Source organism: Nyctereutes procyonoides, unplaced genomic scaffold (genome assembly GCF_905146905.1).
Source record: "Nyctereutes procyonoides isolate TBG_1078 unplaced genomic scaffold, NYPRO_anot_genome, whole genome shotgun sequence".
Taxonomy (NCBI): Eukaryota; Metazoa; Chordata; class Mammalia; order Carnivora; family Canidae; genus Nyctereutes; species Nyctereutes procyonoides.
Window position 1 is genome coordinate 67,999,073 of NW_026575142.1, and position 26,802 is coordinate 68,025,874.

The 26,802-nt window shown below is 37.7% G+C and overlaps 1 protein-coding gene across 8 annotated transcripts in view; it reads left to right on the forward strand.

The window, feature by feature from the left end:
* The first annotated feature begins 298 nt into the window (after positions 1-298).
* Positions 299-26,802, forward strand: part of ECT2 (epithelial cell transforming 2) — a 64,455-nt gene continuing 37,951 nt past the window's right edge. Inside the window, exons 1-14 of one of the 8 annotated variants that reach the window (XM_055308428.1) lie at positions 299-351; positions 4,546-4,697; positions 6,174-6,253; positions 6,357-6,449; positions 8,387-8,569; positions 9,890-9,979; positions 10,717-10,824; positions 11,773-11,846; positions 12,534-12,664; positions 12,803-12,918; positions 13,443-13,505; positions 14,805-15,027; positions 18,571-18,707; positions 22,397-22,516. In XM_055308428.1, coding sequence (XP_055164403.1) covers positions 4,568-4,697; positions 6,174-6,253; positions 6,357-6,449; positions 8,387-8,569; positions 9,890-9,979; positions 10,717-10,824; positions 11,773-11,846; positions 12,534-12,664; positions 12,803-12,918; positions 13,443-13,505; positions 14,805-15,027; positions 18,571-18,707; positions 22,397-22,516 — 1,548 coding nt within the window. In that variant the 5' untranslated portion in view covers positions 299-351; positions 4,546-4,567. Of the gene's footprint in view, positions 352-1,671; positions 1,768-1,868; positions 1,926-2,474; positions 2,492-4,545; positions 4,698-6,173; positions 6,254-6,356; positions 6,450-8,386; positions 8,570-9,889; positions 9,980-10,716; positions 10,825-11,772; positions 11,847-12,533; positions 12,665-12,802; positions 12,919-13,442; positions 13,506-14,804; positions 15,028-18,570; positions 18,708-22,396; positions 22,517-26,802 lie in introns of those variants that run through there. The other 7 variants (XM_055308427.1, XM_055308432.1, XM_055308430.1 and 4 more) reach the window with 7 other exon arrangements.

The window sequence follows — 26,802 nt, forward strand, 5'->3', positions numbered from 1 at the left end:
ATCGCATCCATTAAATGCTCACAGCATGATAAAGTACTACTGAACCCTTCTAGGGAAGGACAAACGGAGGCCAGGTTGTCCGCCTCCCGGCCGCGAAGGAGGCTTCCGGGGCCGCGCCCTTCGTAGGTCCGAGTCGGTGGGGGGGGGGGGTGGAGCCGGGGCCCCAGGGCCGCATGGAGGAATCGGGCCGCTCTCCCCATCAGCGTGAGGCTTCAGCGACGGGAATTTCCGGATGCTGGGCACACCTGGCTCCACCTGCAAGCGCATTCCAAAGTGAAATTTCAATGACCATTTTCCTCCCCTTTCGCCTTGGCGGCCTTCACAGCATCACCGGGAGCGGCGGATTTGCAGGTGACTCAACAGGGAAACCGAGAGTTAGCAGAGGGCATCACCCCCCCCCCGCCCCCCCCCCCCCGGATTGTGTTCCAGGCCTTTCAGGCCTTCGGAGGTGGCCTGACAAACTCAGCAACACGAATTCTGTGATTTCTCACCCAGCACACGGTCCCCCTCTCCTATCGGGTGGCTCTAAGATTAGGGCCCGGGATTCCCCTTTCCTCTGTCACCTGCACTATGCAAAACCTACCTGGCGGGAGATGGGGGGCGGGGCGGAGTATTTTTCTTAAGAGATGACGTTATAGGGTATTAGGCTTAGAAGTGGAAGGGAGGTGGGGGGGGGGGTTGGGGAGACTGGGTGACGAGCACTGGGTGTTACGCTAAATGTTGGCAAATTGAACTCCCATAAAGAAAAATTAAAAAAAAGCAAGCAAAAAAATAAAAAAAGAAGAAAAAGTGGCAGAGACTTGTTTGTCGTGCAGCGATTACAATTACGGGACAAACGCTGGATTCTTGGCTACGCTTTGCGGGGAAAGGAAAGACCTCCCTGCGGGGAGGAGGCGGCAGGAGGCAATGGGCTTTGGCTCCAGGAGACTCTGGAATCCCCTGTGACATTTGTTCAAATGCCCACCTATAGCCTAAAAAAAAAAAAAAAAAAAAAAACCTCGGAGAAACCCTGAGGATGCCGGGGGCTCGACCCCGCCGCCGCAGGTCGGCACCTCCGAAGCCGACTTTATTTATTTATAAGATTTTGCTTATTTATTAGAGTCACAGGCGGAGGGAGAAGCAGGCCCCACGCGGGGCGCCCGACGCGGGGCTCGATCCGGCGGCCCCAGGGTCGCGCCCCGGGCGGAGGGCAGGCGCCGCGGACCGCGCAAGCGCACTGGCAGGACAGCAGCTCCCAGCAAGCGCTGGGGACAGTCACCCGTGGGGGCACCGACTCAACGTAGACGGCGTAGTGACGCTTTAAAAAAAATAATAATAAAATAAATAAAGGTTGGCTGCGGGGAGGACCGCACGGGAACGCGGGCCGGGCTGACTGAGGTCGCGGGGGGCAGCGCCCCGGCGGCGGCGGCCCCGGACACACCTGCCCCGCCGCCATCCGGGCCCCTCCCCGCACCCCCGGCGTCCCGACGTGCGAGCCGTTACGGTGATTTGAAACGCACGCACCACCAATCAGCGGGCGCGGGGGGAGGGCCGCGGCCAATCAGCGGGCGCGGACGGGGAGGCGGGCGGACGGCCGCGGCCAATCGGCGCCCCTCTGGGGGCCGCGGCCTATGGGAGGCCGGTTGACATCCTGCGCCAATCGGCGCGGCTTTTAGAGAGCGCGGCTCACTTTTTGAATTGGTGGTGGCCGACCCCGCGAGGATGGCGCCGGCCGAGGCGGGCGTCGGTGCGTGAGCAGGTGGGCCGCCCAGCGAGCTTCCGAGAGCGGTGAGGACCCTGTGGGTGGGGGGGGTGGGGGGGTGGGGGGGCGGGGGCCGCAGCTGCCCGGCTCCGGGGCCTCGCTCCCCGCTCACCGCGCTCCCGGCCGCCGCGCCGTGGTGTGTGCTGGGGCCCGGGGTCCCCGGCGGGCCCGGCATCGTCAGCCGGTACCTGGTTCGCTCCTCCTGGCGGAGGGATGTGGGGGGGCGGGGAGTGGAGGAGGGGAGGAGGGGGGAGAGGGGCGCAGGGGGGAGGGAGGGATGTCGGGGGAGGAGGGACGGGGCGCAGGGGTCAGGGGTCGCCGCCTAGGGGGAGGGAGGGATGTCGGGGGAGGGGAGGGGGGAGGAGGGACGGGGCGCAGGGGTCGCCGCCCCATCCCTGCGGTTCCGGCGGCGGCTGCCTTAATCTCCACCGGGCCTAGTGGTTTCCCTCTGCGGTTCTTCTGGCTGTGTTCCCTGGAGGAAGTCTATTTTTTTCTTTTTTTCCAGATTTTTAAGGGTGTCAGGCCCTTCCGCCCCCCGCGGGCTCCTCCCTCCCGGGACCCGATTTGTTTGGCTTTAGTGGCTGAAAGCGCAGCCCCTGCGGGCAGCCCGGGGCCCGACCCGCCGTGGGCCCGACCCGCCGTGGGCCCGACCCCCGTGGGCCCGACCCGCCGTGGGCCCGACCCCCGTGGGCCCGACCCGCCGTGGGCCGGGCCGGGGTGCCTGCCTCACCCGTCTCTCGCAGGTGCAAGGTCTGTAGGACGCAGACAGTAGTAGTCCCCGCCTCTCTTAGGGACACCTTCAGAGATCGAGGAAATGCCCGCGGAAGAACTTGGAACAAGGCGTTTAGGCGTTGAATGGATGGATGTTGACCCACCATGTCTGTGACGGTGACGCTGTTACTGGTGATGCTGTCGGTGTTACCGTCCCACACAGCATTTCGTTTAGCTTCTCTGAAGGATGACTGCCTAAAAAAAAAAAAAAATATATATATATATATATATATGTATATATATATATGTAAAAGTAAAGAAGTAAAAGGAAACCTAAAATGAATGTTTAAGCGACAGATTTTTGTCCTCGGGATGACAAGAGGCACGTGTGACAGTCATTTATTTAGTCGAAAGCTGCTTGAGTATGTTCTTGGATGAGAGGGAAGCTCGATGGGTTTGTGAGACGTGATCTGTGGTCTTTATTTAAAAAGCTTACAGGGGATCCCTGGGTGGCTCAGCGGTTTGGCGCCTGCCTTTGGCCCAGGTCGAGTCCCACGTCGGGCTCCCTGCATGGGGCCTGCTTCTCCCTCCTCCTGTGTCTCTGCCTCTCTCTCTCTCTCTCTATCATGAATGAATGAATGAATGAATGAATGAATCTTTTAAAAAGCTTACAATGTGAGTCAAAACGATCAGTGTTATTTCCGGCCATAATCCGAAGCACTGGATGTCATCCACTGCCCCACAACTCTTGTTTTTTTCTGAGATTTGAAGCTATTTCAGCAGTAAATTGATCACATGCGGTATTTATCAGAGACGATTTTAATTTTTGATTACCTAGTTTGATGCCCTTTAAACAGGCATAGGAGAAAAAATGTGAACTCATATGACGTTTTTGAATATTAAAATCTCCCTCCTTCATTGCTTAAAGTACATTAGTTCATCTCTCGACTTGTTTTAAGGTTAGGGAAGCCTTGAATGAGAGCCTTTGTAGAGTTTTTCTTTTTCATGGAAACCGTTAAGTGTAGGAGACTTAACAAAAAAGGGCTGGATGGGGATCCCTGGGTGGCTCGGTGGTTGAGCGTCTGTGTCTGCCCTCAGTCCAGGGTGTGACCCCTGGGGTCCTGAGATTGAGTCCCGCATCGGGCTTCCGGCATGGAGCCTGCTTCTCCCTCTGTCTGGGTCTCTGCCTCTCTCTCTGCGCCTCTCATAAATACATAAGTCTTAAAAAAAGGGGGGGGGCTGGATGGAATTTGTCATTGATTCTAAATAGAGGCTGTTAGTAACAACTATCAGAGCATCCCTTTGGAGAGGCTTAGAGTGATGATTGATGGGGAAGTACATAGTAAGACAAAAAGAGTCCGCATTTTGAATTTTATGGAAGTTTTCAATTGTCACTCACTTTAAGATGTCTTCTATTCAGTTTTCATCACAACTGGATTTGGGTTGTGCCTTTTCATTATCTTTTTCTTGTGGAGGGTGACCTGAAGAAACTGACGAAAGAATGGTTTGGAGCTACACCATTTGACCAAGTGGCCATTGAGCATAGAGAAGGGGGGCCAGGTCTCTGCTCTTTTTTTCCTAAAATTTGAAGCTGCTTTGGCAGTAAACTAATAATCAGAGATGCTTCCTATGAGGTCCCAGAGTACTTGAGGTAGGACTGAGGAATTTGGGGGAGGGCAAATGAAGTAAAGAGTAAGGGGAGATCTATGTTTTGACAGGGCTTATCTGAAGGATGATGGTAGTATTATAAATGGAGATGGGAAGAAGAGTAGATTGGCTGAAGGCAAAGGTGGGGAGGAGGGAGATAGAATATTTACGACTACTTTTGAATTTTCATTGTATGTCAGGTAATGTTCTGAGTACTTTTCATGCATTGTTATTTTTACTGTATTCCTATGAGTCAGGTAGTAGTATCTTTATTTTACAGAAGGGGAAACAGGCTCGGAAGTTGAATGACTTTTTTTTGGTTCAATGTTAAGGAAGATGAATGATGATACTTTTTTTTAATGAATTCTAGACATAAAAGTAGAGCCTCTAATGCTTGTTTTTGCCCAATGATCATGCATTTTTTATTCACACTTTATGTTTTTCAGCCAACATAGAAGAGTACTAACAATGGCTGACAATAGCATATTAACATCCACTACTGGAAGGACGAGCTTGGCAGACTCCTCTATTTTTGATTGTAAAGTCACTGAAATTTCTAAGGAAAATGAGTTTATTGGATCTGCTTCATATGTTGAAGGTAAACCTGTTAATCAGCTTTAAAGCACCAAATCACAGGCAGCCCGGTGGCTCAGCAGTTTAGCGCCGCCTTCAGCCCAGGGCCTGATCCTGGAGACCCGGGATCCAGTCCCTCATCGGGCTCCCTGCATGGAGCCTGTTTCTCCCTCTGCCTGTGTCTCTGCCTCTCTCTCTCTCTCTCTGTGTCTCTCATGGATAAATAAATGAAATCTTAAAACAAAACAAAACACCAAATCACTATTTTAATTCTAAATTTTCTGACTAGGAGTTTAGGATTTCACTGTAATACTGTTAAGCAGACTACAGTTATTCAGTAAATATTTGTTGACAGAATCTCTTTATACTTTGTAGATTTTTTAAAGCTTTTATTTAAATTCCAGTGAACATGCAGTGTGATACTAGTTTCAGGTGTACAATGTAATGATTCAACACTTCCAGATCTCCTGTCCTCATCACCTGTCTCGCCCCCTGCCCTGGGGTAACCATCAGTTTGTTCTCTATAATTAAGAGTCTGTTTCTTGCTTTGTCTCTCATATTTTTCACTTTGCTTGTTTTGTTTCTTAAATCTCACATGAGTGAAGTTCTGTGGTATTTGTCTCTCTCTGACTTATTTCACTTAGCATTACACTTTCTAGCACCATCTACGTTGTTGGAAATGGCAAGATTTCCTTTTTTGTGACTAATATTTCATTATACATACACCACATCTTTATCCATTCACCAACTGATGGCAGATGCTTGGCTTCCATAATTTGACTATTGTAAATAATGCTGCTATAAACATAGGGGAGCCTGTATCCCTTTGAATTAGTGTTCTTGTATTCTTTGGGTAAATATCCAGTAGTGTGATTGCTGGGTCATAAGGTAACTTTTTGAGGAACCTCCATCCTGTTTTCCAGAGTGGCTGCACCAGTTTGCATTCCCACCAACAGTGCACAAGAGCTACTTTTTCTCCCCATCCTTGCCAATACCTGTTTTTGACTTTAGCCATTTATACTATGTAGATTTTTGATTACTGTTTGGATCAATGCTTCCCACCTTGGAAGGAGAAAGCATCTTATTGTTGAATATTGCTTCTTCCTTGTATGAGGGCAGTCTAACTGCAACACTGTTAGAATTTATTCAGTTATGAATGGTTAGGTGAAGAGCCACTTCTTCCCTTAACTGCTTTATAAATGGGTCTCCTGAAGTTGCATGCACTGTTGAAGAGGATAGCTGTGCAAGAGAGTAAATTTTTTTTTTTGTTAAGAGGAGTGCTGATGTTTGTATACTCTGCTGCAATTTGTTTTCTCTTTCTCTAAAGTGATAGGTGATCACATTTTAAAAAATAAAGAGAATTAAGTCATTTTAATTTTAGAGAATATTATGATCTCAAAGATGGAAATACATGCCAGATTTAGCCAAAAGAGGGATTAAGAACTGTTAATTTTGATATTAGTACCTGATAAACATATTTAAATATTTTTATTTTTAATAGAAGAAATGCCTCAAATCGAAACGAGAATGATTTTGGTTCAAGAAGCTGGAAAACAAGAAGAACTTATAAAAGCTTTAAAGGTATGGAATTTTAGTTTTTTAAGGGAAAGACTATTTTTCTTCCATCAATATTTAAGTAATTTTATAGTTTTCTTTATCTTATACTTAAGTCTCTTTTCCACAGACCATTAAAATAATGGAAGTCCCTGTTATAAAGATAAGAGAAAGTTGTCCTGGAAAGTCGGATGAAAAATTAATAAAAAGTGTTGTTAATATGGTAGGTCAAGCATTTCATTGCATGTGGCATGCTGCACTACTCTTGATTGTATTCTTAAATTCCACTTAATGGTGATGGACCTAAATTAGGCACAAGGTATATTTTGCACTCTGAAGCTAGATGAATAGAATCATTTATATTTATTTTAAAAATATGAGTATTTCTGAAACCCCGAACTATAGTATATATTTTAAGTATGAATTCTTTACACAGTAACTTGGCATTGTTAAATTTAAATGGCGCACATATTCACAAATATATGGTGTTTTTCTTACCTTAACTCTTAGCTTTTTTTTCCCCATTAATTTTATGTTTATTCCAAATTCTTGCTCTATTTCCAAAATTATAAATTGCTGGGGCACCTGGATGGCTCAGTTAAGTGTTCAACTCTTGTTTTTGGCTTGGGTCATAGTCTTAAGGTGGTGGGATAGAGCCCCAAGTTGGGTTGCAGGCTTCGGATGGAGTTTGCTTGAGATTCTCTCCCTCTCCTCCGGCTCTTCCCCTTGCTCATGCACATGTGCTCTCTTTCTCTCTTTCAAATAAAATAAATAAAATCTTAAAAATATATATATAAATCACAATAACTTGAGAGTCATCAGGGAATTCGTTTCCGCATATGAAATATATTCTGTATACCAGCTATAGTAGTTTGTGAGAGCTGCTGTAATAAAATACTGAGACCGGTGGCTTAAACAATAGAAATGTATTTTTCAAAGTTCGGGAAGCTAGAAGTCCCAAGATCAAGATGTTGAAAGGTTTGGTTTCTCTTGAGGTCTCTCTCCTTGGCTTGCAGATGGCTGCCACCTTTTTATGACTTCACATGGCCCTTTTGGGCATGCACATCCCTGATAACTCTGTGTCCTTGACTTTCTTCTTTCTATAAGTACAGCAATTTGATCAGATTAGGGCCCACCTACATGACCTCATTGAACAAGATTACCTCTTAAAGGGCCCTGTCTTCAAATATAGTCTGATTTTGAGATACGGGGGTGGGGGTTAGGGCTTCAGTGTGAATTTCAAGGACATACAATTCAGCTCATCACATCAGCCTAGCAAATAAAGCCCAAAACAACTTACCAATTCAGAATTTTCTTTTAAAATAGTTCCATTCCTTTTGAACAGGAGTCATACAGGTACTTTAATATCTTCATTTTATCTTAGATGTACATTATAAAATATTAAACATAAAGCCTTTTTATATCCTACATTTTGTCACACAGCAACTGCCTTCTTATTTCATATCTCTTATTTCCCTCATATATACTGAAATGGTTAAGTTAACCTATACCCTTTTTGTAGATACTAAGTGGCATAGTATTTTTTCTATTTCTATTAATCATTCTGAAGATGATTTATGAACAAAGAACTGTTAAGTGTGGCATCATTTTCTTAGAATAAAAAGTAATAGTGGAGGGATGCCTGGCTAGCCCAGTGTTTGAGCCTCTGCCTTTGGCTCAGGGCGTGACCCCAGAGTCCTGGGGTCCAGTACTTCATTGGGCTCCCTGCAGGGAGCCTCCTTCTCCCTCTGCCTGTGTCTCTGCCCCTCTCTCTGTGTGTCTTGTGAATAAATAAATCTTTAAAACAAATAATACTGGATATCTTTCTAATGCATCCTACTATCAAAATATGTATATATAAAAATCATTTAAATTTTATATGTGTATTAGATTTATAATGACTAAAGTCATGTTAAAAATTTATAATATTAATATTCAGAATTTAATATCAATATGGATGGAGATATGTATCTATAAAAATACAAATAAGTAAATAAGGCTGTTTGCTATTAAGTATAATGCTCATTGTGTGATTTACAAGTTTACTACAAAATCTAAAAATAAAAATATTGATAGTGAATTGATTTTAGGTTTAGAGTTATATGAATTAATTTTGTAATTATAAATTTTTATTTCTCATACCACCTGAAAAAAATCAAGGAAATTAAAGTGCCCTTTGTAAAGATGGAATCACTAGAAGAATTTGAAGGCTTGGATTCTCCAGAATTTGAAAATGTGTTCATAGTCACGGACTTCCAGGATTCTGTTTTTAATGAGTTATACAAGATGGATTATAGAATTGTTGGACCACCAGTTATCTTAAACTGTGCCCAAAAAGGAGAGGTAAGAAAATATACATTTATTATGACTTTCAAGGTTAAATTTTTATTAATGAATTTTGTGAAAATTCTTTACCAGAAAAATCCTGTTAATTGTTAGGAGTATGTAATAGTTAGAATAAGGTTAGTAGTTGTTATTCTAAGATAGTTTTTAAAATCTTTCTATTGTAACTCATAGGACTAAAAATCTTAAGACTTTTAAAATAATGACAATCATATATTTGTGTGTATATACGCACATATATGTCTTAATACCTTCTGGGGGAGAGAGAATTTCTTAAAACTTGGGTTCCAGCAATGTATACACATATATAAACTTATTTTCTTCCATAGAATATATATACATTTCCATTTTTATTTGTTACTTCATGGTTTAAACATATTTTTTAACCATTCTTTTTCCATTATGTATATATCTCCTTTGGTTAAATTATTACTGTTTGCATTTTTATAGCTCAAAAATTGGAATCATATTTGGTTCAAGTATATGTGTAATTTACATAGTGTTCGTTATAAAATATTTCAAACTGTTGTAACTTTAATTTGGAAACATTTACAATAGTGTATAGAGTCTGAAATTTTCCTAGTAGGTAAAACTTTGTGTCAAAGTATATTTTAGAACTGAAAGTTTGTGTATAAATATGTTTAAATTGCCAGTAGTAAGGTGTGTTTAGATTATGTGTGCCAAATATCAATTGGGAATTATGAGGGGTTTTTGTATTGTAAACTTTGTAATATATGTTTTTTGCTATTTTTTTTTAGTTTTTTTTTAATTGGTATTCACTTCAGAAACTTGAATCCACAGATATAAGCAGTATATTACCAGAAAGTTACAAGTAAACACAGATTATACATGCAAATTTCTGTTCACAAAGGTCACATGTGCGTTGTATTCTAGTAGTCAATGTATTTTCAGTGAAATGTAAAAATATTCCCGTTCTCTTTGAGCAGTATTAATTCCTTGAGATCTTATTGCTTGTCACTTGAATCTTGTAGCTGTCATACATCTGGTATAAGCAACATTTGATTTTTGAAGTGTGTAGACCATCTCTTCATATTTCAATATGTAATTTTACATTTCTGCATTTTAAAAACAGTTTGGCCATAATCTAGACACACGCTTCTAATTCATATACCTGCACATGTGACCTTTGTGAACAGAAATTTGCATGTATAGTCTGTGTTGTATCTTGAAAAACACAAGAAATCTTGGATTAACAAAGTTGATTGGCAAGAGGGGGAAATATGTCTTAGCTTGAGAAAGATGTGTTCTATTCTCTACTATAAAGAAAGCTCACAGATTTAAAATTGTTATATCCTTCAGCCTTTGCCTTTTTCATGTCGCCCACTCTATTGTACGAGCATGATGAATCTAGTACTATGCTTTACTGGATTTAGAAAAAAAGAAGAACTAGTAAGTATTTTAAAACCTTCTATTCAAGGAATAATTTTTTTCCAGCCAAATAAATTTAAATTGATATTTTTGTTTGGTTAATTATATCATGGTTTTATTTAAAACATATTGAAGGAGAATTTATGAATGTGCTATTTTAAATTTTATGAAGAAACATTCTGAAGAGCATTTTAAAGAAACATTTAGTTTAGGATGGCAGGCATATGAATTAATAGAAAGACCTTATTACTATCTGATCTGCTTAAATTGTCTTTGTGTTAAGTACCATTGAGCATATTATTTGAAGTTTTTCTTAACACATTACAATTTTTGGTTATACAAGTCCAGCCTTAATGTATATTCATTGCCCTAGAGAATTCATAGAAACCTTTTTGGTTCATAAAATTTTTTGTGTTGGAGCTATTAGGGTATTACTGTAATTTGTGGGAAGAATCTTGGTGTGATATAACCTAGTGTTAAAAAAAAATCTTTTTGGATGTATGAAAGCCAGTTGTTTAATTTCATTAAGTTTTGGGCAGTCATCTCTACTACCTTATCTCTATGTATAATTTTGCCTGTGCAAATAAGGCAAATGAATCTTTAATTTTTTTTGACATAAAATTCATATCTTAATAAAAATTCTTGTATGTACCTTATAAATAAAAATTATTCAGTAGATGCTAAATGACTTCTAAACATAATTTAACATTTTGTTCAAGTTAATTATAAAGTTAACGTTGCCTAATTTTTCTTTTGAGGTCAGATTGGTGACGTTGGTTCATCACATGGGTGGAGTTATTCGAAAAGACTTTAATTCAAAAGTTACACATTTGGTGGCAAATTGCACACAAGGAGAAAAATTCAGGGTATGTAAATTTGAGTATTTCACTATAGCATTTTTTGGGGGTAGGGATAGATAACAGCACTTTCATCCTATTTCTCTCACAGTTTACTGAGAATCAGAAATTCAATTTTTGCTAAGTACATTTAGTAAAAATTTTAAATCCTAGGAGTGTGGTCTTTTAGGTTTTAAGGAAGCAATGAAACCTGAGTTAGGTCTTGAAATAAGTAGCATTTGCGAATGAGTAGGATTGTGGAGGTTGGTAGATGGGTAACGTTTCAGGCAGATAATTAATATCAGCAAAGGTTACTATTAAGTGTTGGTGAATAAGGGGATTGGGAAGTGCGCAGTTATTTCACTCTTGCCTAAATGGTCTTAAGAACTGAGCTATCTTCTTATAAAATGGCTCTAAGGTTTAACTAGTGAAAACTATGAAAGAGCAGGAAAAACTACTTTTATTAGAATTAAAATCTTAGTTTAAGATTGCTCTTGAATATCGTAGGAAGAGCTTATCACCTTGTTCCCACCCTCCATCAGAGTATTTATGTAAAAAATGGTAATTAGGGGGAATGTTGAATTCCTGAGAGGTATACTTTTCAATTCATATCTTAGTTTCTTGTGACTTAATCAGGTATTTTGTTCTGTAATCCTATCTTGGGGGTCAGTACTTCTAAAGGAGTAAACACGGAGAAAAGAGAAATAGAAGTATAGTAAAATAAAGATGAACTTTTAACTTCAGAGTTGTATTTATTTAAAATAAGGAAATGATTTGGATATCATGGAACTTGTTCTAAATTATTTTAACCTAACTTGTATGATTGAAAGACAGTTTTTCTGTTAATGTTTCTTTATTTTGTCATAAAGCAGATGAATAATGATTTAAAACTTCAAAAAATATGTATAAAGTTGCTTAGAAATTCCATGAATGAGTTATTTAAGGTGAAAATTTATTGTGATTAACTTATGTTTTTAGATTGCTGTGAGCCTGGGCACTCCAATTATGAAGTCAGAGTGGATTTACAAAGCCTGGGAAAGGCGGAATGAACAGTAAGTGTTTAGAAAATCAGTAGTTCATGATTTGAATTAAATGTTATGAAGGTAAACTCATGTGCCCAAAACCCTAAATTCATAAAGAGTATAGACAGAATGAATTCAGTCTTTGGGTAGCCTAATGAATAAAGTCTAGGAGGAACAAAGTTATAAAAACATAAAAAATTGAAAGACATATATGGTTATCTTCAGACTTTACCTTGTGGGATAATTTTGATTATCATTAGCATTCTAAAACTCTTAGGTAATAGCTTAATGAATCTGGATATATGGGTTGTGTTATATTTTTTTCACTCTGGTTACATTCTAAGTGGTGATTGCAACTCAATACCTTGTTAAGCTTTCCAACCTCATAATTCCTTGCTATTCTGCATCATTACTTAATATTTCATAAAGCTGTAGAACCCCTGGAATAGATAGAAAATTTCACGTCCAGAGCAAGGATTTGAATCTTTTAAAGACTACTTGTGATCAAATTTTATCAGAATTTACTCCCGGATGACTGAGGACACATCCAATTTTTTTTTTTTAAGCAATGTTTTTGTGAACATTTCAGGACCACATGTAAAATATTTTCAATAAATAGATTATACTAAAACTTAGAGAATTATTGTAGATGTATAAATTGATATACTTTCTGAATTTAAGTTAAGCTGGTTTTAGAAGAGTATATTTTGTTTTTAGGGATTTCTCTGCATCAGTTGATGACTTTAAAAATGAATTTAAAGTACCTCCATTTCAAGATTGCATTTTAAGTTTCTTGGGATTTTCAGATGAAGAAAAAAACAATATGGAAGAAATGACTAAAATGCAAGGTAGAATTTACTATAATTTAAAAAGTTCATATTTTTTTCCCCCACTCTTGGTTAATTACCTCCTGGTGAATATACCTCTTTAAAAATTCAGGTTTGGAGATAAATAGTTTGACTTATGCTTGTGTGCATTTCTTTTAGGAGGTAACTGTTTACCTGTTGGAGATGAAAGATGCACTCACCTTGTAGTTGAAGAGAATATAGTAAAAGAACTTCCATTTGAACCTTCAAAGAAACTTTATGTTGTCAAACAGGAGGCAAGTAATTCTAGAATAAGATTGGCTTTTGTTTTAGAGTTTTATTTTTATTTTATTTTTTTATTTTAAGTAGGCTTCACACTCAGTGTGGGGCTTGAACTCACTATACCAAAATTAAGAGTTTCATGCTGAGTTTCAACTCAAAATCATGAGTTTCACTCATGACTAACTGAGTCAGCAAGGAGCCCCAAGATTGGGTTTTTAAAAATATTACTAATTGCTTCTCTGATAAGATAGATTCTTTTTTTTTTTTTTTTTGAGATTTTATTTATTTGAGAGAGAGAGAGAGAGAGAGAAAGAAAGAGAGAAAGAAAGAAAGAAAGCAAGCAAGCAAGCGAGCATGAGCAGGGGAGAGGCAGAGGGAGAAGCAGACTCCCCACTGAGCAGGAAGCCTGACATGGGGCTCGATCCCAGGACCCTGAGATCATGACCTGAGCCAAACGCAGATGCTTAACCAGCTGAGTCACACAGGTGCCCCTGATAAGATAAATTCTTAATTAAAAAGTTTTTCTTCTCTCACCTAGTGGTTCTGGGGAAGCATTCAAATGGATGCTCGAGCTGGAGAAACTATGTATTTATATGAAAAGGTATGTATTTTTGTCCCTTAGTCATTCTGTGATTTTGATTGTATAAAGATAACACTTCTATCTGAAAAGAATATTATATAAATGGCATGTTTAAGAGTTTGTGAATAATTGAACAATTAGATATTGAAGAAGTTTGTGTAGATTTAAGCAAAACTATTCGGTTTTAATCTACCATATGTCATTTTGTGCTACTTCTTAGTGATACCATTATGAACAATAACATTCCTATCTTTCGAAACTTAGAACCTTAAGGGAAAGATAGATATACAATTACAGTGCTGAATATGTGCTGTAGTTGAGTTATTATTTTAACTAACCTCTCTCTGAGAGACTCAGGCAGGACTGAAAAGAGCAAACACACGTTGAACCAACTGATTAGGCTAATCTTGCAAGGACATTCAAGTTAGACAGCAGGTGGGAGATGATGTGAAGATTGAAAGTACCTTGAAATAGCAAGTAGTTCAGTATGGGTCTTGAAAGGAGTGTGGGAAAGAAGGCCAACAAATAAAGCTTACAATTTAGGTAGAAGCAAGTAGTTTTTAAAATGTTAAGGAATTTGGGTAGTATTGGGAACCATTGAAGTATATTAAGGAGAGAGATGTCATTGGAAAAGTAACTCTATTAGTAGATTGTAGGCAAGGAAGATGCACCTGTCACGCTAGATTGGGGAAGAGTGTATCATTTACAAAAACGTGGCATAAAGGTATAGAAGTAGGCTTTAAGGGAAAATTTTCTTTAGTGGGAGATTTAATTTGAATGAAATATTGAAGATTGAGGTACAGATTTATTGTATTACTGTGAAATCTAGATAGGTTCTATATTGTCTTGTCTTCTGACTCTTGTTCTCAGTGTAGAGTTCTTGACCATAAAGTTTAAAAACTGCTTTAAATTCTAGCAGAGAGCTTTTAAAGTCAAGCATTATTTGGCAAATACTGGAGAGCAAGATGTCCAGGCACTGTGCTAAATGCTAAGGATACAGTGAACGAACTGTGAATGGTCCCTGCTCTCCAGAGTTAATGGCCTAACAGGGGACTAGACAGTAAACAAGCTTACAGATGAATATGTAATGGTGATAGAGCTGAGAAGAAACAGAATGAGGTGCTTGGGGTTAGGCAATTACAGTGGTCCCTTGTCTATTATGTTTTATGAATCTTCTGAATTTCTTGGCAGAGTGTAGGGTTGTAAAATCATTGTGCAAAATCCAGATTTTTGTCAGACTTGTAAATATAATTTTCTTCTATTCCTGTCTCAGTGTAGAACCAAGGAAGTAAAATTGAGCTTTTGTGCTTTTGATTGCAGGCTGATACTCCTGAGCTCAAGAAATCAGTGTCACTGCTTTCTCTAAATACCCCAAACAGCAATCGCAAAAGACGTCGTTTAAAAGAGACACTGGCTCAGCTTTCCAGAGAGACCGACCTGTCACCTTTTCCTCCCCGTAAGCGCCCATCAGCTGAACATTCCCTTTCTATAGGATCACTTCTAGATATCTCCAACACACCAGAGTCTAGCATTAACTATGGAGGTAATTCACATTAAAAAAAAATTGATCATTAAAATTTAGTGGAATGCAATAATTGTTAGAATATAGATAAATCACTACTACAGTGAATATGAAAGGTTCTACCTTTTATTATACCTTTGTTCCAGCTGAGGAGAAAAGGCACATAAAAATGCTTCCATTTAATGATTGTTTACTATATGCTAAGTGCTTTCTATATTTTATTTGTATATCACTCTAGAAAACGATAGAGCTTTTCAAAGAACAAATTCTTAACACCAGCAAAACAAGATTAGAGTGTCGCATGGATTGTGGAGAAAATAGGTATGATGAAATCAGCAGAGGCTGAGCTCAGTTCTCAAATGATATAGGGAGGCCCTGCAACTAACTCTTCTCTCTTGATCATCAGTTTTTCCCTCTACTTTTGTTTTATGATCTACACACAAATATGTCTTGTTTTTTAGTTTTAAGAAACAGTCAAAACGTCCCCTTGACCCCCTGACACTCTCTACTTTCTACTCCATTTCTCTCTTTCCTTTTGCATGAGTATTCTTCAAAGATTTAACAGTGATCTGTTGTGTCAGTTCCTTGGTTTTCATTGTCTTCTCAACCCATTCCAATTGAACCTTAGTCCCTACTGCATGAAATTGCTCTTGCTGAGATGACTTTTTTTTTTTTTTTTTTTTTTTTTAAGATTTTATTTGAGAGAAGAGAGTATGAGCAGGGGGAGTAGCAGAGGGAAAGAGAGAGAGAAGCAGACTCTCTTCTGAGCAGGGAGCCTGACATGAGGCTTGATCCAGGACTGTGAGATCATGACCTGAGCTGAAGGCAGACACTTAACAGACTGAGCCACCCATGCATCCAAGATGGACAGGTTTTATGTAGTCAGCAGCATTTAATGCATGAACAGCTGCTATATGCTCCTCCAACTGAGTCAGCCAGCTGCCCCCATTTTTGCCTTTCTACATGCAGCACTTAGGTCTCTAAAATACACATAAATTAGCTCATGCCCTCCTGTGCTTGAAGTCATTCAGTGGCTTTCCATTACCATAGCTTTTGAGTTCCTATGTGATCCTTTCTCACCTACCTCCATACTTAGATGATGATGTGCTCTTCTATAATACTTGAAGCTTCAGTCACACTTATCTTTGTTATTCTTTGGATATTTCCACTACATTCATACCTCAGGAACTTTATACTTTACCTCTTTGCCTTAAAAGAAATCTTCCTGGGTTTCTGCATAGTTAAGTCCCTGTTCCAGTACTTCTCACTAATCCATTAACCTGGTGGTTGTCTTCAGTAGTAGTTATCACTTTTAGAAATTAATATTTTTTATTTACTTCACCAGAGTGTAATCTTTAAGAGAACAAAAACCTTGTCTAATCCTTTGCTTTGTTCTCAGTTCCTACTACAGAGTAGATACTCCCTAAATACTCATGGAAGAAGTTGAGTGTCAATTTATAGTAGGCCCAGAAGACTGAAGTGGAGTTGAGAAATGAGAGGGGCAAGAATACAAAATAGTATACAAATTCAGACTTTAGGGAATAGTGAATAGGTGAGTTTGCCTAGAGTATGGGAGAGTAATAGTTAAATTGAAAAGTTAATTGTGGCCTGATATTAGAGGACTTTGAAATCAGACTGGTATGTCTGAACTGCATATTGTCATCAACAAGGAATTTTAGAAACTATTGAGCAGTGGAGTAATTGGTTGAGTAGGTAATTTTTAGTGGATTATTCTGAAGATGATTAAATGGATTATTAAAAGAAAGACAAGTTAGAGATGCCCAGACCATGAAGTAATCCACAGTGGCTTGGGCCACAAGGTGATAAAGCCCTGAACCAAGATTGCTAATAGAGTAAGAAGGATTGTGGAGAGACTGATGGAATAGAGTGACAGGAAGGGAATAAGAGATTAAAATAGAAGACATGTTACCATGTCTGCAAAAATCGAAGTCTGTATTTTAGAGGAAGTGCAGTTTTAGAGAATATCCAGGTTAAACTGAAGTACAGATGTCTAGTAGGTATCTGGAAAAATTGAGGTTGGTACTTGAGTGGAGGATTATGATTAGATACATGGGTCTGAGAATTTACTGGTTCCATAATTGTGGACGTACTGGGCATGAGATGGTAAAAGTTTTTATCATAAAGGAATGAAGCTTGAATATGCAGTTTAGAAGACAAGAGAAGAAAATGAGTCACTGAAGAAAACGGGGATGATACTACACTAATATATTAGGTGTTCTGTGTTGAATCCCCAGTGTGTAGATCACTGCTTATATGTAATAATTAAATTGGGCCAGTGTATGTCAGATTTTTCCTCTTGAGATATGTAACGGCAGAAGCTCTTGGGTCTGGAGAGTAGTCTGACATAATGGATGGCAGGTTGGAAAATCTTTGATGTGTTAGCTTTAAAAAGCATTCAAAGCTCCGTAGTACGCATCATTGTTTTAATAATGTTTTAAGTTGTTATTGAGTAAAACAGATACACTGGGACTGCATGTTATTTTTTTCATGTCATTCTATTGTATGTTATAATTTGTTTTCCTATTTAAGAACTTATTATGAGATTTTGTACTAATGTTAAAGTACTTTAACCATATTGATAGTAAGAAAGTGTATTTTAAGTTTTTATGAGATTTCATTTTTAAAAACTGCATATAAAGTATGCTAATATGTCCTTCCACTTGTGTTGAACTGGATGTTTTATGTTCTTTTATGTTAAGAACTAACAATTTGCAGTTGATGTTGTTGGATTTTGTTGAGGAAGGTGTCTTCCTAACAAGTTTTGTTACAATGTAATCATAACCTTTTTATCCTTTAACTAAATATTTTTATATAGTTGTTTTTCATTTTTACTATTTGAGCTCTTTATTTTGAAATAATTTCCAATTGCAGTAAGCTACAAAAGTAGTATAGAGATTCTAGTACTCTACTCAGAATTCCCAAGTGGAAATATCCTGCTAGGATTCCTTTAGCATTCATTCATTCATTGTCTCTTTCTGTACACACATGGATTGTTTATATCTGCACTGTTGAGACTAAGTTGCAGGTCTGATGTACTTCTAAATACTTAAGTGTGTATTTCCCCAAATAGAGGGACATTTCTTGCACCACTACATACAGTACAGATGTGTTAGAATTAGGAAATTGACATTAATAGTATGACTGTTAATTTTTATCAGTTTAACTAATACTCTTTTTAGGAAAAGAAAAAAAGTTCTTTTTTTCTGGTTCAGGGTCCATTCTAGGATCATATGTTGTTATCTCTAGTCTCTTCTAATCTGGGATAGTTCCTGAACTTTCTTTGTTTTTAATGACCTTGACTGTTTTTGAAGAGTATAGGCCAGTTATTTAGTATAATGTCTGTCAACTTGGAGTCATTGATACTTTTGACCATTTTTTTTTTGTTTTTCTGGCCATATCCTTATGAGGAAATTTTACTTTAATGAAAATCTAAATGGTGTATTTCTAAGAATGGGTATCCTTCCCCTTTTTTTGTTAAGTCTACATAATGTCTCATACTTTTATTTGGTTTTCATTAAATCTTTCCTCTTTTTTACCTTTTAGAAACCCCAAAGTCTTGTACTAAGTCTTCTAAAAATTCCACTCCAGTTCCTTCGAAGCAGTCAGCCAGGTGGCAAGTTGCAAAAGAGCTTTATCAGACTGAAAGTAATTATGTAAATATATTGGCCACAATTATTCAGGTAAGAGTTTGGTTGTAAAATGATCCCTGTTCCAGTATTTCAACTAAAAAAAAGTCTAAGAGATACTGTTTCTTACAAGAAAATTACATAGAGGCACCTATGTCATTTGGTGGCTCAGTCGGTTAAGTGTCTGCCTTCAGCTCAGGTCATGATTCCAGGGTCCAGAGATCAAGCCCTGTGTTGGGCTCCCTGCTCAGCCATAAGTCTGTTTCTCCTTCTCCCTCTGCACCCCCACCCCCACTCATGGGCACATGCTCCCCCCCCCCTTTCTTTTTCTCTCAAATAAATAAAATCTTATAAAAAAATTATGTAAGCATAGAATTGGAACTTAGGTATTAAAAATGAAAATACATAACTAACAAAACTTCTATTGGGGAAGTACCATACGATGAATAGAGTAGCTTCTATTCATACAGAAATAGTATCATTTTTTATAGTGACTAAAAAGAGAAGGATCCTCAGTAGATGATCTCTGAGGGGACTAGGTTTTATTTGATTCAGAACTTTGCAGGTTCCCTGTTACAACACTGAATTTATATACATAGATAAGGTAGGTAACTTGTTTTATTTAGTACCTGTATGTATATGAAAAACAATAGCAATGAAGCATAACAATATGGATGTAATTTTTTTGGTAATCATGTGTCAAGTTTCTTAAAGGATGCAGTGGTTAATCATAAATGTTAACTCATTACTGATCATTAAAATGTACTGTGAAGTTATTGCTAAAGAAAAACAATTCTAATGGATCCTTATAGGATGAAATTGAAGAAGATATGAAGAATAAACTGAAATTCAAGGTTCTGAAAGACAATAATAGGACATTATTTTGGCATCTGCGGAAAGAGGGAATAGATTTGTTTTAGGTAATGAAGGAGATTGTCAGGAAAATAAAGTTGATACCATCAAGCTTGTCTTTGAATAGAAAAATAATAGGGAGTTTCTGATTGGGGTTAATTTTTACCTGACCTCTATTTGAATTCTTAATATAACTCATTAGGGTTCAATATAATAGGCTTTAGTTGGTTTGTGCCATTGATAAAATTCATGGATAAGAAATGGAAAGGCTTCTTTTTTTTTTGTATTCATGGAGAGGTTATTCTTCACAGTTAATTTGTTTAGCAGTAGTCAAGGGTTTATGAGGCCCTCTGCTGTATTAAACTTCACTGTTTTAAGTCAGCTTTACTCTTTTTCCTCAAGGGAAATCATTATGGATGAGTTTCTTGTTGAAGTTTTTATAGTCAGCCAAAATATAGTTGAGTAGCAGAAAATCCCCTTGGCATATATTGTTCATGTACTTTGGTAGCATTTATTACCCAGAAATCTAAATCCTTTCAGGGCATGGTAAATGCACTGGAGTTTCAGAATTCTAATTTGCATATCAATAAATTCACTAAAATGCCTTTTAAAAAAGCCTTTAGAATGATTAGACTGTACATAGTTTTGTGCCAATATGCTTACTACAAACCCACCTAAGATTTTCTTTAAAAGATTGTGGTCTAAATTCATTTTTTTTTTATTTTTTTTTAAAATTTTTATTTATTTATGATAGTCACAGAGGGAGAGAGAGAGAGAGGCGCAGAGACATAGGCAGAGGGAGAAGCAGGCTCCATGCACCGGGAGCCCGATGTGGGATTCGATCCTGGGTCTCCAGGATTGCGCCCTGGGCCAAAGGCAGGCGCCAAACCGCTGCGCCACCCAGGGATCCCGTGGTCTAAATTCATAATAATGTTCTCTTCAGACTTTCTTTTAGGTGATGTTTTCCTCCCCCTCCCCCCCTTTTTTTTGGAATTAGATTTGGAATAACTTAATTTTAATTCAGCCCCCAAATTAATGAATATCCGGAAGCTTCTTTATTTTGTGTAATACTTGGGTGCCTGCTAACAGAAATTATTGTGCCAGATGTTAAAGAGGATTCCTATTTTAAAGGAACTTAGACTGGAAGAGGAGGTAAAACATACATATCTAATTATAATACCAAATGGAAGGTTATAAGCATCATGAAGGAGGTTTAGTTAAGGTATTTGGAGATTTGTGGGGTGAGAATGTTACTCTTCCAGCTTAGGGAAGGTGTTGGGCTAGAAGCTTCAATGGGTTGAACATTGGAAAAAGTACCATAAAGAAGATAAAAATCGATGCGAATTTTATTTAAAGATTTATTTATTTATATTATATATAGAGAAAGATAGTGTGCATATGGGAGGGACAGAGGCAGAAAGAGAGGGAGAGAATTTCAGTCAGACTCAGAGCTCAGTCTCAGGACCCTGAGACCATGACATGAGCCAAAACCAAAAGTTGAGTGCTTAATTGAGCTACAAGGTACTCTTGAAGTGAGTTTTAAGTATGAGTATGATTAGTACATGGAAAGAATATGGGTAGGAAGTGTATTTGAGATTCTGCAAACAGTACAGACAATTGAAGATGTGTATCATTGAGGGTTTTATGACTAGTCTAGGGGCATTAGCGTTTTGGGTGGGTTAAGGGTTCTAGAGTAGGTGTGGGGAGTGGTTGTAATGAGATTTGAGATAAGGATGCCTATGTCAAACCAGAGAAGGCCTTTGTATATAGTGTGTTAGGTCATCCGTAATCTAGAGAAGAATTTTTGATGTGAAGGGGAAGATGATATCTGACTTGGATTTTAGAACTATAATTTGGTTCACTTTGAAATAGGTATTAAAGAAGGGAAATTATGGAGGCAAGGCCAATTTGAAGGAGATATATATATTTTTTTTTTGGGGGGGTAAATAAACATAAAGAATTGTCGTTCTTAAAAATAGTAATAATTCATAATCTTCATGTAGTCCCTTACTATTTGTAATGTATTTTCATTTAATCTTTTTCTTTTTTGCTTCATTTCCTTCTCCCCTTTGCACTATTGGCATTCATTTTACTTGAACATATATTAAGACCCCAACAATAAGTTACTATTTTTAGTTTAAATCGCCTGTTAAAATGTTTATTTATTTGTTTGTTTATAAAAGATTTTATTTATTTATTCATGAGCGGGCTTCCCATGGGGGAGCCTGTTGCAGGACTCGATCCCAGGAACCTTGAATCGCACCTTGAGCCGAAGGCAGAGATGCTCAACCACTAAGCCACCCAAGCATCCCCAAAATTTTATGTTTTAAAATATCATGTAGTGAAATTGACTATGGATTTTAATACATGCAAAAATTTATATAATCTCTATTACAATCAGAATATAGATCATTTCCACCCCCCCAAAATTCCTGGTACTTCCTATTCCTTTATAAGTCATAACCTTTCCTTATTGCAACTCCTGTAAGCACTGATTTCTTCTTTCTCACTATAATTTTGTCTTTTTAAAAAAATGTTTGTACTTAAGTATATGTTTGGAAATAGCTGATTGCTTATTGCCTTCTTATTAACTTGAAAGTACAAATTACTCTTGTATTCTAATAATTTTAGTGAATTGTAGAACTGTGTGATAAACTTGTATGAGATTCTAACATAACAGAAGAGTATGTATATACACGCAGATGTATAAAATAGGATAAAATAGAAAATGTTAAAGAAAAAAGTCTCATATTTAGGGAGAAGTATTTTTTTTTTCCTTTTTTTCTTTTCCATCAACATTTTCTTTCATCACTGTCTATATTTCGCTTTTTTTTCCCCTTTCCCACAATCTAGCCAAACTAGTCTTTTTTTTTTTTTTTTTAACCTTTTAGTTATTTCAAGTACCATTGGAAGAGGAAGGACAACGTGGTGGGCCTATCCTTGCACCAGAAGAGATTAAGACTATTTTTGGTAGTATCCCTGATATCTTTGATGTGCACATGAAGATAAAGGTAAATTTGTTTATGTTAGGTTTGTAGTAATTCTTTTTGGATTGTGCTTATATAATATTTTTTTCAGGTACTGTTGATTGGCTAAATGAGTTTTATACCTAAGACTTACTCCCTCGTTTATTCCTTTGAATCATTTATGTCCCTGTGCTCCAATGCCTTATTAAGATTTGTTTGCCTATTTTTTGATTTTTGATTAATCCTGAGAATAAGGAATTAAAACTTATGAAGTCTTTTCTATAGAGACATGTGGTTACTAGTGCTAATTTTCTTACTGTTCCTCTCAGGCTGTATGTTTTGTTTTGCTTTGGACAGTTTGATAAACTTTAAAGCTGGAAGAGACTTAGAGACCATTTTGTTCATTTCTCTATTTCTGGTCAGATAAATATAAAAACCACATAAGACAATCCTATTCTCATTTTAATGATTTTTTTTTTTCCTTTGATGAAGGGTCCCTGATTTATAAATATCAGTCTCTCAGAGTTGGGGCAGGTTTAGCTGAACTCTTAAAAGTAGTTAAGCTTTATTTTCTCTTATTTTCCTATAAGGTGCTTGAGCAAAATTGGTCAATTTTCTCCTCAGAACACCTCATATTAATGTTTAGTCCATATTCCAGTAAAAAGATCAATCTGAATTATAGGATGTTTTCTTTTTCTTTATTTTTTTTAAAAAGATTTTGTTTATTTATTCATGAGAGACACACAGAGAGAGAGAAAGAGAGAGAGGCAGAGGGAGAAGCAGGCTCCATGCAGGGAGCCCAACATGGGACTTGATCCCGGGTCTCCAGGATCAGGCCCTGAGCTGAAGGCAGGCGCCAAACTGCTGAGCCACCCAGGGATCCCCATATAGGATGTTTTTATACAAGTACATTAAGTTACTTTTGATTTTATTGCACATTATAAAAATATTAAAAGATCTACAAGTTTATGAAAATGTAATTTATCATTTGTATTTTGTACCTTATCAAAATGCATAATCATCTTTTAGTTATTTCTAGATCTCAAGGGAACTCTGAAAGAATTTTTATTTTCTTAAAAAGCTACAAAATTTCAGCCTAGTTTATCCTTATTTCCAGGTAGGTTTAATCTAAATATTTGAAAAGTATTCTTGATATATTTTTTCTTTGTAAGAAACACTGAGAGGTGTAAAGGTAGGGTGGGAAGGTAAGTGGGTTTTCATCTTGGTGTTCTAGCACCAACTTATGGATCAACTTGAATTTGTGTCATTTAGTTGGTCTGGTTGTACAAGTACTCTTCAAATATAAAATGTTATACCTGTTATGTGTATAGGATCATAATTTCAATTAAGAATCATGTTCTCTGATTCACTGGAGCTTTGAAAGTGATTGTCACTCTAGTTTGTCATGTGTAATATAATTCTTTAAGCTTTTTCTAGAAAGTTGGATTACCAATATTTCAACTATTAAGTTGTTTTTTAGCTGATTTCAGATTTGTCACACGTTTGAAAATTTCAGAACCTGGGGTGCCTGGGTGGCTCATTTGGTTAAGCATCTGACTCTTGGTGGTCATGCTCAGTTGTGAGATCAAACCTTGAGTCAGGCTCCATGCTCAGAGCAGCCTGCTTGAGATTCTATGCTTCTTCCTCTCCTCCCTAACTCCCCGCCCCCCCATTGCTCACACATTCTCCCAATCTCTCTCTAATAAATAAAGAAAATCTTTAAAAACTTTTTAAAGCCTCTGCTCTTTTTACCATGAAACCAATACATGTCAAACATTTGTAAAAATCAGTAGTAAAGAAAAGAGGAATAGAAAATGCCCATAATCCCATCACCCAAATTAAAACAAAATTGTTTTTGTATTTTCTTCTTTTTTTTTTTTTAATAGTAGTTTTTTTCTCTTGTAAATGTAGCTGGCCATCAAGCATTGCCACATCTATTTGGACAGTATAAGAAGTTGGTATTAAAAAGAAAAAAGTTGGTATTATTGTCTACATTTTACAAATGTGAAACTGCTACACCCAGCAATTAAATAATTTTTCCAAAGTCAAGTCATCTTATAAATGCTGGATCCAGGATTTAAATACCTGTTTATCTGACTTCAAAGTCAATTCTTTTAAACCCTATTGCTAGCTTGCTTTTTTTAAAAACTGAGATACAGTTGATGTAACATTGTATTCATTTTAGCATAGGAGATAATGATTTAATATGTGTATATATTGTGATCACCACAATACATTTAGTTAGCGTCACCACACATAGTTACAAATTTTTTTTTTCTTTGTGATGAGAACTTTTAAGATCTACTCTCTGAGCAACTTCCAAACCTGCAATACAGTATTGTTAACCACAGTTACCATGCTGTGTTACATCCCCATGTCTTACTTATAACTGGAAGTTTGTACCTCTGACCACCTTTGTCTATTTTGCCTTGCCACCCCCACCTCCACTCCCCACCCCCTGGCTCTGTCAACCACTAATAAGTTCTCTGAATCTATGAGTTTGGTTTTACTTATTATACTTAGTTTGGGTTTTTTTTAGATTACACATAAGTGAGATCGCATAGTGTTTGTCTTTCTGACTTACTTCACTTGATATAATGCCCTCAAGGTTTATCTTTGTTGCAGATGGCAGGATTCTTTCTTTCTTTCTTTCTTTCTTTCTTTCTTTCTTTCTTTCTTTCTTTCTTTCTTCTTTCTTTCTTCTCTTTTCTTTCTTTCTTTCTCTCTCTCTCTTCTCTTCTCTCTCTCTCTCTCTTCTTCTTCTTTCTTTCTTCTTCTTTCTTTCTTCTCTTCTTCTTCTTTCTTCTTTCTTCTTTCTTTCGAATTTATTTATCCATGAGAGACACAGGGAGAGGAGAGGCAGACATAGGCAGAGGGAAAAGCAGGTTCTCCATGAGGAGTCTGATGTGGGATTGATCCCAGAACCCTGGGATCACGACTTGAGCCGAAGGCAGACGCTCAAGCACTGAACCACCCAGGTGCCCCAGGATTTTCTTTTTTTATAGTTTAATAATAATCCATTTTCTATACCTACAAATTTTCTTTATCCATTCATCTATTGATGGACACTTAGGTTGTTTTATGTTGCTTCTTGATATACTCTTTTAATATGCAAAGGAACAAATGTGTCCTAAATTTGTACAGTTTTTCATATCTTGTTAACAGTATTCCTGGGAAGCACTGCTGTGTATGTATTTTATGGTATTGCACAGTGGTTACAGGTGTGGGTTGTGGAATAAGGCATAAATGGGTATGAAGTCAGGTGGTTAAGTGCTTCAGTTTTCTTATCTGCAATATGGGATAGTTAGTCTGACATGGAGGCTGTGGAATTTTTATTTTTATTTTTTACATATTCAGAAGACACTAAGCATAGTACTTGACACTATGAGCATTCAATAAATAACAATAGCAATTCACATTAATAATTTAAATTCAGAAGTGAAGTAAACCAATGTTCAGAAGTTTTGTGAAGGAGTAAAACTAGTTTTTACCACTGTGTTTATAGCCATTGTGTCTGGCACTTAGATTTCTGTTAGTAAATGTTTGCTGAATGGTGGTCATGCTGTTTTTAAATGTCCAGATGAGGACTGGAAGTATTTACTTATTTAGTTCTTGGCTCTTTTTTATTTTTTTTTTAAATTTTATTTATTTGTTATAGAGAGAGAGTGCGTGTGAGCACGAGTAAGGGGAGGGACAGAAAGAGAGGGTGAAACAAACTCCCTGCTGAGCAGGGAGCCCAACGTGGGGCTCAGTCCCAGGACCTTGGGACCTGAGCTGAAGGCAGACATGTGACCAGCTGAGCCACTCAGGGGCCCCTGACCTCATTATTAATTTGATTGCAAGGGAATTCACTGATGATATTTAGATTAGGATGAGAATTTTTGAGATTGTTATCAACATCTCTCTTTTCCTATATGTGAATATTTGCTTTTCAGGATTTATCAACATTCATCCTTGATGTACAGATGCCTACTTTTGCATGGAACTATGTTGAAACAAGAGAGAAAGGGATTGGATAGAGTGCTTTTTCTTTGTATGTTTATCCTTTATTAATTTTGTGGAAGTGTGAAGGTACCCTGTGCTTGATTCAGGAACAGGTGTATGTTGGGAAATCTGCTAATTTGGTTTATTGTGCAATGAGCTAGGTAAAAGAGAAATCCATCTTATATAAAAGTAGATAGCAGTACAGAAGAAATCTTAACAAGGAAGAAATGAAGGAGGTAGCTCTTGGGCCCATCTCTTTACTTTCTCTGCTTTTCTAACAGGCTACGGGAGCTCTGCTTTATGTCTTAGAACTGTAGAGTTCTGCTTATGGCCAGGAGGTAAACTTG